The sequence below is a fragment of the Mustela lutreola genome, chromosome 5 (genome assembly GCF_030435805.1).
Source record: "Mustela lutreola isolate mMusLut2 chromosome 5, mMusLut2.pri, whole genome shotgun sequence".
In the NCBI taxonomy this organism is placed as follows: domain Eukaryota; kingdom Metazoa; phylum Chordata; class Mammalia; order Carnivora; family Mustelidae; genus Mustela; species Mustela lutreola.
The window spans coordinates 8,692,701-8,706,649 of NC_081294.1; the positions used below are offsets into that span (position 1 = coordinate 8,692,701).

Sequence of the window (13,949 nt, forward strand, 5' to 3'; positions counted from 1 at the left end):
ACTAATCTTATCCCATGTGTTTTTCATTTCAGACATTGTATTTATAACTCTAGAAGTTTTATTTGATTCTTACTTATTTTCCATGTTCTAATTAACTTTTTGAGCTTAAGAAATATAGTTACAGCGACTGCTTTTCTGCTAATGTTAATATCTGTGTCAGTTCTGAGTTGATTCTGAAATGATTAATTTTTCTCCTCATTATGAATTACATTATCTTCTCTATTGGCTTCTAAGGTTATTTTCAATAGATGCCAGACATTCTTAATTTTAATCTGTTGGGTGCTGCATATTTTTTGTATTTCTTTAGACATTTTAAAGCTTTGGTTAATTTACTTGGAAATGATTGCTATTTTTGGATCCTACTTCTAAGATTTGATAGAAAATACTGGATCATATTTAGTCCAAGGCTAATTATACGCTCAGTGCTGGGAGGCAAGACCCTCCTGAGCACTCTACCCAGGGGCCCATGAATTACAAGGATTCCCTATCTGGTTCTCAGGAAGGCACACTATACCCATCCCTACATGAATGCCAAGTTTCATTCTCTCTAACTACAGGAGGCTCTTTCTTCAGGTGTGGGCATTTCCCTCACATGCATGCATCCAAGAGTTGGTATTTCCTTCACATGCATGCATCCAAGAGTTCCCTGCAGAATATTTGAGGGGGATACTCTGCAGATCTCTAGGCTTCTCTCTGTGTGTGGTTTTCTCCTCTCTGGTACTCTGTCATGTGAACTCCAATCACCTTCAGCTCCCCAGCTTCCCAGCCCCATCTCCTTAGCTCAGAGTCTGCCAAACTCCTCTGGGGTTTCCATTCCTGGTGCCATGGTGGACAAACTGGCTCAAGGCAGTGAGCTGGGGCAGTCAGAGGGCTCATCCTTGCTTGTTTTCTGATAATTGTTTCCAATGATCAGAGACAATTGTCTCTGTGTCTTAAAAACCATGGTTATATTTCCCTAGGTTATTTTATTGTTATTATTCTGCCATAAAGGGAGGAAAATCTGGACCTTGTTCCTCCATCTTGGCATCTTGCTGGAAGTAGGAGTCCCTCAGGTGTAGCTGTTTCTACAGCTTCAGAATGGAGTTCTAGAACTCACAGCTTTGGAGATCAGATTAAAAGTAATGCCCCAAACCGGGTTTATTACACATATGGCATTTACGGTAAAAGTGCAGTCCTTGCTATCAGGACTACTTACTGGGGTCTTATGAGGAAGGCATCACTAAGTCATGTGTGATTAGGGTCAATGACTTGGTGATGACCTGGATTCTCTCCATTTCTTCTTTCTTAGGTTTGGCCCATCCAAGTCCTGCTTCAGGTTGGTCATCATGTCCCACTTGGTGTGTTGTCTCTAGGAGCCTGCTGATTGGGCAGGGTCCTCAGATACTCTCTGCGTTTATTCTGACCCAATTCCTAACCCATTAGGGATCATGCTTCAGGGCTCGTTTTCACCATACTCTTTTAAAACTTTGTTTTTTTTTTTTTTATTTAAGCCTTATGTTTTATATCACACCACTAGCTAGAACAAAGACAACTGTCAAACTATGATTTCTACTTTTATTTGTTGCATTCCACTGATACCCTGTGGTTCTCATCTATGGGATACTCCAACTGCTAAGCTACACTAAATTCATTGTCCTTCTCAAGGCTGTTACCCTGAGTCTAGTCTCAAATTTCCCAGTTCTCTTATTTTTTATTCATATTGGCCACATGGCCAGAGATTCTGTTTCCTTCTACACTACATCTATGTTGCTATCATGTTATCTCATTAAATATTAACAGCTTAATATCCAAATGTCCCTTTATTCTATCTTATTTTAAAAGTAAATGGGCACAAGAATAAGTCCTTTGAAACTGGTCACATTTTAGTGGAAATTGGACTGTACAAAGATAACTAATATATCTGACTTAATAATAAATACAGATATATTTCTATAGTTTAAACTCTTAAGTTTTCACTAAGTTGAATTACAACAGAAATAACCCGTAAGTGATTTTTGAAAGAGCATTCACTCACATTTTGGAAATCTTTAAACTACTATATCCAATTGTTTTAAGATTCTGTGACAAACAAAATAATTGTACTGTACATAGGAAAAAAGGTAACTGAAGTCCATATTGGCCATGAAAAAAATACATTACTTTGCTTCTGCCATAATACCATTATGTTTTTCTGATGCTCATAAACCAAGTAATGAGTCTCCTAAAGTTTAAAAAGTATTTAAGATCATTATGAAGATCTAGTTTACTAGTCAATTTGTTGTAAGAAGAGTTTGCATGACCTTCCTATAAAGAAAAGTTATTGTTTCAGATGATGAGGTCTATAAAAAGCTGCTTCCATGTAAAATTCCAGTCTTTTACCTTCTCACATTTGTGCTTTTGTTTGGGTCATAAAAAGTTAAGGACACCAAAAAAAAAAAAAAAAAAAAAAAAGCCACTAAATTTCAACAGTCACTATAAAAATACATTCTTAGTACTCTAGATTTCAAATGATAGCACTGTCCATATGAAACTTGGTGCTGTTTTGTGTCCTAAATCCATCTTTTAGTCATTCAAGATTTTTTCTTAAATAAAATAAATTTTTAAAAGGAAGGATTTCTCTGTTTGGTTTTTGTACAAGTTATTTTCAGTCTTTAAAAAATTATAATCATTTATCAATTTATAAACAAATTTTAAAAAAATTATAATGATTTGGCTTAATGATAACCTTCTTAAGTGATCCCTATGGATTATCTACTTTCCCTTTTCATATATTTCCTTACCATTTAACATGGCATGTTAATAACGTATACAATAAATGATGATAATGTGACTATTACTCATGCTTGTGTATTATGTTTTGATAAGAAAACTCTTATGTAAATAAAAAATATATATATATAACTTATGTATATATACACACACACATATGTAACTATATACAAATATTCTTTAACAACCCCTTGCCTGCCTGAGGACTATCTCACTTTTCTAGGGTTATTAGGATGGTGAATGCTTCTTATAGAGTAAGGTTGACAAAACTCTTGGCCCAACTTAATGACAATCCAATGGCCTATGGCATCCTGCTTCCATCTTTGCATCTAGTGCCATGATTGATCTGCAAGCTGTGACATGAAGCGGCCACAGTCTTTTCTGTCTAAAGAGGACCCATCTGAGACAATGAAGTGCTATAATTTGCTCAGGGTCAGAGGGATCGGAAAAGGCAGAGACTGGGTTTGAATTGTGATTTGAATCAAAGCCTCTTAAATTTAGAGGGAGAGAAGATCTAAGGGTTAGTTCAAGGAAGTGATTCCCATTATTATCTTTCTCCTTGTCTTGCAAGGCCCTATTCTGGAATTCTGCCTGATGTGATTCTTCTTTTGAAGCTTTTCTCCAATTGAGAGCAAGAGATACCTTCCCTTCAAGGCTAACTCAACCTGAATTCTTTCAGGACAACATCAGGGACACCTATGGGCAGACAGGAAAGGGATGATGATGTTCATTCCTAAGACTCTCAAAAGAGGGAATGGGCCCACACAAACATCAGCAGCCAGCTCCTAGGAAAAGTTGTTAAGGGCTGGCCCCCAAGAGCTGTGATGTCCCAGGTCAGAAAGAAGGCAATTCTGTAGCTGAGACCATAGCAGTGGAAACAGAATGATAAGTGAGAGGCTACATGAAGGCAGATGTTGGAAGCTCTAACAAGAAGGGAGGATACAATTGCATGACAATGCTGAGGGCAGTATGTGCAGTGCCCATGGTCCTAGGCTGAGAACTCTCCGCAGCCAGGTGTCTTATTAACATTGTTATGAAGAAAGTGAACTCTAGATAGTGATTTATGTATATCTTAAACCCCAGGCTTTGAATTAAATGAGTGAAAAATGGATGGCAGAGGCCCTTTGATAATTTCCTTTCTTGATATTTTCGTCATATGCCCTCATTCTAGATGGTTACACTTTTTTTATGTGGTAAAACAAGTTAGCTCATGTAATGGCGAGTGACCAAACTCAAGAATTCTTTGCTAGGGTGAATCCTTTTCTACCCAAAATGAGGGTCATGGAAATTTTCTGTTAAAACCAATCAGGGATGTGCTCGCTTCGGCAGCACATATACTAAAACCAATCAGGGATAACCCGTGTTTATAAGAATTCAGAGAAAAAGGCCCTCCCAATCTCCTTCTTCATTGTACATTTGCTTTAACATTCTGGCCAAAGAGACCTAGGAATACTATTCTTCTCTGTAAGCCCATGGGTTAAAAATGAAAGAGGTTCTTTCCCTTTGAGGACAGGACCAACTACAACATTATAGGGATTCACATGGGTTTTGATACAAAACGCTTGGGTATTAGCTCCCGTAACAGTCAACAATAGAGCTTTGAAAAGCATCAACATGTCACAATCTCCCCTGAAAACAAAATAGCTCAGCTACATACCTAGAATGGAAAGCATATCACAGCATTTTCAATGACTATACTTACATCTATCCATCTATATTTTGTAGTGATTTTCAAGGACCCCTGAGCCCTTGAGAATTTTTAAAAGGGATACCTTTCTATGTCCAAGAGTCCAATGTAATTGGTCTTTCCCTAACATTCTCAAAGCCTGTATTGGAATTGCACATCTCAAAATTGGACGTCTAATCCTTTCTAAGGACGTGCTTATAACTCCAGATCTCTTCTTTACGGTAATGAACTAGTCATACCTTCCAGCTCCCTGCAGCCAAGTTCTGCAGGGCGCCTGCTGCCCCTTCCAGCGTGTCTGCGTTTGAGCACTCAGAGAGCAGTGTGAGGTAGGGTTTGACTATAGATGGGTGCCACAGCATCTGGATCCCTTTTGGTGGTTCTGCACAGTCTGGAAGAGGTCCTACTCCATCCCACTGGTGGAAGAAAAATAAGAGAGTAAACACCTTTAACATTGTTACACTTCCCAACTTTGTCTTCTGTAAATATAGACAAAAACAAAAGCAGGGTGTCATAACATTTAGTGAACATCTATGGCAGATAGGGTAAAGCCTTACTAGACCAAAAACAGGACATCCACACCTGCCCACCCAGAGCCCATGATGGAAGGTGGAATGTGGTAGAATGTGTACATAAGTAACTGTAATTGACAGTAGAATAAATGCATAAGTTCTCTAAGAACGGTGCCAGCACATTTCTATAAAAGGAAGAAGAAATATGTTAATTTTGGTGGGCAGAATGGAGAGCATTAAACAACAAGGCAATGTATCTTACAGTTAGCATACTACTAGCATAACACGGTACACATTAATAATCAAATACCCTCACTTCTTAAACCTACATACCAACTGATAAATTCTTATATAACTTAAAAAATACCTATTTTTGTTTGCTTTTGCATTCTATCATTGCATTACAGGCATCAAACGGTTGTCAGAATGGACACTGAAGAGAAAATTGCTGTGGTTTATTAGATGCATTGACCTAGCTAAATACAAATTAGATCTTACAGCAGTTCTAATAGTTCGGTTTGCTCTGAATTGGATCTAATGGATAATAGGAGAACATGTAATTAAAAATTAATGCCAATAATTTAAAAACTATCGCTTATTGAGCAAGGGAGTATCAGTAGACCATTAAAATGATAGTTATGAAGACTACGTTGTAGCAACGCGGACAAATAATTATGATAAAACGTGAAATGAATAAAGCAGGATGCAGAGTAGTGAGGGGTGTGGGCTTTATACCACGTAAAATGCACCAGGGAAACACGTATGACCATAAAATCTTCTTAACAAAATGGTTATGTCTTTTGTTTTTTCTACATTTCAAATTTTGTTACACTTTTATTTTTTTAAATGTTGTGATTCTGGGGGCGCCTGGGTGGCTCAGTGGGTTAAGCCTCTGCCTTCGTTTTGGGTCATGATCTCAGGGTCCTGGGATCGAGCCCCGCATTGGGCTCTCTCTCTGCCTAGCTCTCTGCCTACTTGTGATCTCTCTCTCTCTCTGTCAAATAAATAAATAAAATCTTTACAAAAATAAAATAAAATGTTGTGATTCTGATCTACTTAAAAATAGTGATTCTTGGGGCACCTAGGTAGCTCAGTTGTTAAGCATCTGCCTTTGGCTCAGGTTGTGATCCCAGGGTCCCCAGATAGAGCTCCGCATGGGGCTCCCTGCTTGGTGACAAGCCTGCTTCTCCCTCTCCCACTCCCCTGCTTGTGTTCCCTCTCTCACTGTATCTCTCTCTGTCAAATAAATAAATAAAATCTTTAAAAAAAATAGTGAGTCTGATCTTTGATCACACATAGTCTTTGTCTTTTGGGAAAAATGGAGCCAACAAATATAATGAGGGTAGAAATGAAGCAAATTATATGTTAAGAAAAAATACTCCAACATTCACTGCTGAGAAAAATCATAGTAACACAAAATAATCCTTTATAATTCAGGGCAGGAGCATCAAGTTATTTAACTGCTTATTTGTGTTTCTTAATGGTTACTTAAGATATAGTCTAAATGACATATACTAAACCTTCCTGCAGATATTCATGTAGGTACATACACGTGCATGAGTGTGTTTGTGTATAAATACAAAAATTACAGCTATATTTCAAAATCTGTGTTTCTTGTTTCTGAAAATTTTACTGGACTATAGGCTTATTTCATATCTTTGTAACATAAAAATGGAAGAGTTGATGATGAAAATGTAAAGTTACTTAACTATCACAAGTCATTTTCATTATTTATTATTATATATTCATTATATATATATTATGTATTCATTATATATATATGATATATATTCATTATATTCATTATTTTCCATGAGAAAAATTAAAAACTCTCGTCTTCTTTTTCTCATTTATGATACAACTTAAGGCCAAAGCTCAGAAATGAATATCCCATGGACAGAGGTTGGACATACCACAAAAGGTCATTTTCTATGAGAGTGTCCCTCAATTTTAACTCTGTAACAAGGACACTCAAGATGGAGGAATCTGCTTGTTCTTTAAGCCCAAGCCACTTCAAACCATTCTGAAATGTCTTTGCCCCTGCGCAAGCGTGAAACCAGCAGGTCCCTTTTAAATACAGAAAATAACAGAATGGGATGCGAACGGTCTTGTCACGTGGCTCCCTGCTCATGCGTGCAGCTGGGCTCACTACCCTGGATAAAGCAGGGCTAATGCTGGCTTGGCCAGGGAAAGCAGCTTGGGTGTTGAATCTTTCTGCTGGCACAACAGGAGATAGTAAATTCTTTCTTTATTTTTTTTTCTTAAGATTTTACACTTACTTATTTGAGAGTGAGCGCAAGTGCGCGCGCATGTGCGCATGAGCAGGGGGGCGGGGCAGAGGGAGAAGCAGACTCCCCGCTGAGCTGGGAGCCCTATGTGGGGCTCCATCCCAGGACCCTGAGATCATGACCTGAGCTGAAGGCAGATGCATAACTGACTCAGCCACCCAGGCGCCCTGGAAATGGGAAATTATTTCATGTGGGCTTTTCCCATTGTTTATATTATCATCTCCTTAAGATTTTAAAGCTATGGCGTTCACATAAAGATGTGATGATATTCAGAAAAATCAGACTATGCACTTAGAACTCAAGGGGATGACATTTCCGTCTCCTGCAGGGTGAGCTCCCTCAACAGCAGGAGTCGGGCAGAAGCGGTATTTGCACGCTCATCACAGAACGTGAGGGCCGACTGGAAGAGCAGCAAGAAGCGGCTGTGTGTCATTTGCTGGGTCTCATCTTATTCTCCTTTCCTAACTTCTGCCCAATAAAATAGGATAATTGGTTGAATCAGTAGACAATTTTCTTCGGCTCTGACATGTGATCTATGTAGCTCTTAAATACCTTTCACTACAGTCCTTTCTTAATAGCTACAGAGAGAACCTGAAGGAAATAAAAGGAAAACTGATGTGAATACGGGTAATCTTTGATGGCACCTAGAAATGGAGTTCAAAGGGGAAGTCTCTGTTATTTTAGAACATTGATGGTACCCTGGTATGTCGATACTGGAGATGAAGAGTTATTTCAAAGCCAGTCAATGTATCTGGCCTTTATCTGGGTACATTATTTCCAACTTTTGCTGAGTTAATAGGGAATTATCAACTGTCCATGAAAAATAGATTTTCACCACCTATAAAAAGACCAGAAGTCTTCTCGAAGAGAGTGTTAGCATGCCCAACACTACATTGCCTGGAAAATCAACATCAATGGGACCCCAGGGTGCAGGTGACATCAGGATCTGACTTAGCTGGTAAAAATTCCACACATGCAAATTTCTAGTGCTAAGCTTCTTCTAGAGTGAGGATCCATGAGAAGTCATGGGATATGCAACTTTTTCAGCAAAGTAGACATATGCCATCTATAAATGTAAATATGAGATGCATGTATCCTAAAATTTGAAGTGAAGGGACCAGAGCTTTCTCAATTTCCATCTTTTAAGGGCACAGCAAGACAAGGTCATCTGTGAAACAGGAAGACAGCTCTCAACAGACACCAAATCTGTGAGCACCTTCATCTTGGCCTTCTAGCCTCCAGACCTGGGAGAAATAAATGTCTGTTGTTTAAACCTCCCAGTCTGTACTGCTTTGTTATGGCAGCCTGAGCAGATGAAGGAGTAATCATGGTAAGCACTAAGTGAATTCGGCATCATAGGGTCCTTGAGCACCTCCACTCACTGCCCTCTAGAATTCTCTCTGTTCCTAACTTCTCATCTAGATCTCAGGAAGCTTGGTTCAGGAATCTCCCCATGACCTACCTTTCACTTATTTTTTCCATTACTTGCGTTTTAAAGGAGCTCTGTCCTTGACATGCCAATGCCCCCCTCGGGTAATCCCGTAGTCTTGTTTTGTTTATATCTTTGGTGATATATCCCTAAAAGCCAGTATAATACAGTAATTCTCCACGAAAGGATTTTATCATCCAAGGGGACAACTGACAATGTTGAGACATTGTGGACTGTCACAGCTGGAAGAAGGGGTACTACTGGCATCTAATGGGTAGAGGAATGCTGATAAAACCCTACAATGCACAGGACACCCCCACAACTGAGACTTATTCAGTTCAAAATGTCAAGAGTGACAAGGCTGAGAAACCCTGATCTAGTAGTATAAAACAGAGTATTTTTTTTTAAGATTTATTTATTTCTTCTAGAAAGAGAGAGAGGAGGAGGTGGGGCAGAGGGATAGGGAGAGAGAGAATCCCAAGGAAACTCCCCTCTGAATGCAAAGCTCCACGCAGGACTTGAGCCCATGACCCTGAGACCATGACCTGCGTTCAAATCAAGAGTTGAATGGCAAACCCTCACAGCCACGCAGGCACAAAGTACTTATTAATGGCATGAAGCACTGAGTGGTAAAATGTCAATACGGAAAGTAAATGGGAAGCCTACGTTGCAGTTTTAAGTCTGCAAAGTCACTCAAAGTAGAAGAACAGCATTTTTAGGTGGTAGGATGTATTTCAGAGGAGACATGCAGCGCAGGAGGAGAATCTCATTCATCCATGGGCAGAGACCAAGGAGAGTTGCTGCATAAACATGGACGGCTGTGGCCTTGCTGGCTTGTGTGACTTGCTGCTTGGAGGACATGAAATCTCATGTCTTGAGTCACCAAGCTCCCGACATATGACGACATGAAGGCACAGTGAGGTCAGCCGTGAGGAATGAGCAGCAGCTCAAATAAGCAGATGGTTGGTGAAGAAGTCGTATTAAGCAGTGAAGGAAAAAGCATGCTTACTAATAAAATGGAAACTGGACGAAAGTCAACCCATGATATTAAGAAATGAGAACTTAGAAAGCACCAAGAATGCCATGAAGGGCAGATCCATCCATTACGGTAAATTGAATCAGCTGTCACCGCCACCCGGCGTGATTCAGACACAGTTTGGCTTACGTCCCCAGATTCATTTGGTCTCGAGAGTTCACTTTTAAGAATTTATCTTGGAAGAGTGATTAAGGGTGTGCGCGAGATTTAGCTACGCAAGTTTATTACAGTTTACGTGAGTTAAAGCTGGGAAGCAACCGCATTTTCTGATCGTCAGGGAGTGGTTCACACATCACGGTACACCCCCGCAGTGCGATTCCTGGCAGCCCTCTCTCCATTCTGCCGGCGACAATTTGCTGGCAAGGAGAAAGGTCATGCTGAGTCACGGGATAAACTCTTGTATGACAATACGCAGAGTGAGACGAGTGGGTGTCACGCCCACACCTGTTCTCCCCATCCGTGCTGTGCCAAGGTGGGCGGCGGGGGCGGTCACTGAGGGCAAGTAATCAGGGGCTGCGCTGTTGGCAGAGAATTTGCCAACAGTGAAATAACTCAAAGCCAACTTTTCATTACCATGCGCAGACGACTTTCAATAAATTCAGTAATAAAGGATTTCCCCTTCCAGGGACAGAGAGCTCTTGCTGCACTCCGAGGCATGCGACTGCATCCCCTTTCCCCTTAGTTAAGAGAACGCCCTGGGGTCATGGTGGGGCAACAAATATGCTACACTTCCTGCTCGTTTGCACGGTGGGAAGGGGAAAGGTGCGGAAAAGGACACTTCCCCCTACCCTATCTTCTTTATGCCTTTCCTGCTCCTGGTCGATGGACGTGAAAAACCATCGTGGACCATCAGAAGGAGGAATTATCCCAAAGAGGAGAATACGCTAGATCTTAGAGCCACTGAAGACCACAGATCAGGGCTGCCATCGACCTTCACATTAGCGGGAAGGACACTTATCTACTCTCAGGACACTTAGCAACTCTAAGATTTTGGCTGTCTGACATGCGCCCTAATCCATACTCAGATCAATGTAGTCAACCTGTACTTTGAAGGGTTAAGCAAAGCTGTGCATAAATATGGAGAGAGAAGATGGGAAAGGATATCTGCCTGGTACAAATCGCAATTGTGGCTCTGTCTAGGAGGGGGTGGTAGAGGTTTGCGTATTCCTTTCCTCTTACAGCTTATTGCTATTTTACTCATATATAATTTTCATGTTCTATATTTGTGCATTTACACGCATGCTTATATTTGCTTATAATTAACATCCATTTTGTCCAAAATAAGGAGAAACTTCTTTAAAATTCTAATCTCCAGTGTGATTCAAACCAGCAAGAAAATTCACATGTGTGCCTTGGGATACTGATCACTGTTGAGTGTCGGGGTCTGGTTTCTGGGCCAACAGCATCCATAGGATGCTCACGCACAAGTGATACCAGATACAAAGTTCTGGGAGGAAACCTTTCGGGCAATGGAATTTCATGGCATCTAATACGATTTAGGTGTCATGCACTAACACCTGCAGAACAAGGCACAGTCGGAAGTATTATTTCTCCAGGAGAACCCTGAGATGCACCTGGACACACATGAATCCCAAGTCCTCAAATGACTGTCATGATACAGAATGCTTGTTATGTGTGGTGGTTCTTCTAGAGGCAGCAAGGTGACTAACATAATAAGATGCAGCACTGTATGAGAACCTGGGTAACAGTTTGAACCACAAATGGAAAAGAGAAGGTCTACAGAACATTCTGGGCCCACAGTGGCTCCTGGAGGTAAAGCGTCATCAAGAAAGAAACGGACGAGGTTGGAACAAGTCACAGCTGTGGACTTCTACTCGAAACACCTCCCCAGCAAAAGGTAGAGGGTGCCGTGAACCCAAAACTAAGTGTCACTCAGCATAGCTCATTCTGGGTGTTGGGCTAGAGGTCAATGATAGAATCGAGACTCACCCAGTCCCTCCCCTCAGCAGATCCTTTCTCCGTGGGAGTCAGCTACTAGAGCAGATCAGCACTAAAGGGGAAGTTCAATAAAACCAGGTGAATGATTAGAGGATGAGTAACTCTTTACTTGGAAGAAGTCTTGGACAGATGGAGGTGATGTTTTATTTGGTCTTAGAGGATTATCTTCCAAGTAGTAGAAGAAAAGAGTAGAAGGCCAGAAAGAGGAAAAGCATGTACAAAAGCTCAGAGGCTGGTCTGTGGGACAAAGGACAGGCCAGGAAAGCATGCAGGTGGACAGCCCTGGCAGTTCTGCCAAGACATGTCCATTATCATGGAAAAAATAAGAGGGTATTAAAGGTGTTGTGCAGAATACATTACTATGCTTTTGCGTCTAAAATATCATGGTGATAGGGGCGCCTGGGTGGCTCAGTGGGTTGAGCCGCTGCCTTCGGCTCAGGTCATGATCTCAGGGTCCTGGGATCGAGTCCCGCATCGGGCTCTCTGCGCAGCGGGGAGCCTGCTTCCCTCTCTCTCTCTCTGCCTGCCTCTCCAACTACTTGTGATTTCTCTCTGTCAAATAAATAAATAAAATCTTTAAAAAAAAAATAAAATAAAATATCATGGTGATATGATAAATGGAACTTCCTGCTGTTTCATGTGTTTGGCACCCACAATGTAAGCAAGAGGTGGAAACAGCAATAATACTTACTCTTAAATTGAGCACAACTCACTAAACTGTGAAACAAAGATTATCAGGAGAGCCAAAGTCAACCATAGAAAAATACCAGGTCAGAGTCATCTTCGAATTCTGACAGGTTTATGTCCTCACCCACATGGAGACACATATATCCACACGAACTACAACATTCAGAAGTGATACTCAAGCAGAAAGGAGAAGTTCTAGGTTCTAGTACATCTTATTTGTCTTGCTTTGTTTTTTCTTTTTTCTCAGCAGTTCCTCTGCACTGTCAAGTTCACACTGAGTGGGTCTTGAAGGCTCGGGTCTGCTCTGGCCAGCAGCCAGCAGTATTCTTGACCCTGAATCCACTCTGAGTACCACCAATCCCAGGATATCATCCCAGGAACCTTGGCCATATGCCAAATAGAGAAACAAAAGATGCTTATTTCTACAAAAGGTGGAAAAGTAAATGTAGCAATTTTGTCTACTTGCATTTCCCTGGACCCCAATCTTCGTAATGCTGTCCCCGTCCCTGCTGTGCCCAGTGCCTGGCACGGAGCCCTGCTAGAAGGCAGTGGAGACCCTGACAGGTGAGATGTGCCTCTTGGCATGTGACGTGTAGATGGTTTGGTGGGGTGGGCGTGCTGTCAGCCTGAAAAGGGCTAGGGAGACAAGCAATTTCCTACAATTTGGCAACAGGCACTGAATACAGAGTCAGAAATTAATAAATTTGCAAAGCCATTTTGGATCAGAATACGATGCCCAGAAATGTTAAATCCTTCTACACTTGGGGGCTCGTAGTCAGATGGTTCCAGGATGATTCGATAGCAACCATTTCTTTCTTTAAAAAGAATATTTTATATATTTATTTGAGAGAGAGAGAGAGCAAGCCCACACGAGGAGGGAGGGAGAGTGACAAGCAGACTCCTCACTGAGCATAGAACCCCATGTTGGGCTCAATCCCACAACCCTGAGATCATGACCTGAGCTGAAATCAAGAGTTGGATGCTTAACTGCCTGAGCCACCCAGGTGCCCTAATAGTAACCATTTCTTGAATTAAGAGCATAAAGGAAGCCTATTTTTGTATCATGTATTTTCTTGAATTATTCTAATTAAGAATCTAAAGGATAAAGTCTCTGAGATTTTTTATTGTAACTAAATCTGACCTTTATAGTCTCACAGCATTTTCCTCAGGTATAGAATTAACAATGCCAAAGGTAAGAATCAACATAAATTTCTGGGATACTGCAAGCTCCAGAGGCAATCATTAAACTAATTATGCTTTTTATCACTTTGACTTCCTGGTAAAACCTCCGGCTCCTCTGTCCTAGGAAGTATGTGTTGTGGATTTGACAACCTCTCATCCTACAGAGCTCCATTCTTGGATACTTCTGTCTGGGCATCTTAAATTTAAGAGAAGAGAATGAATAAGCATACATTGACTTAATCAGTTCCTGTTTTCTAAAATATTATTTTCTAAATGGTATTTGAAAAGATTACAAATGTAATGCCTATTAGAAAATTCGTAAATGCCCAAGTACAAAGAGAATCACCATCCTCGCTCTTTGATGTTACTGTGCTTTCTCTAGAAACACATACATATATATGCAGATACAAATATATAAAAATAT

General features: G+C 40.7%; 1 protein-coding gene across 5 annotated transcripts in view; it reads right to left on the reverse strand.

Annotated features, from left to right (window-relative positions):
* Positions 1-13,949, reverse strand: part of CTNND2 (catenin delta 2) — a 907,536-nt gene that overhangs the window by 107,132 nt on the left and 786,455 nt on the right. For all 5 annotated transcript variants that reach the window (XM_059173665.1, XM_059173663.1, XM_059173667.1 and 2 more), the window contains one exon: positions 4,675-4,848. In XM_059173665.1, coding sequence (XP_059029648.1) covers positions 4,675-4,848 — 174 coding nt within the window. The remainder of the gene's footprint in view (positions 1-4,674; positions 4,849-13,949) is intronic.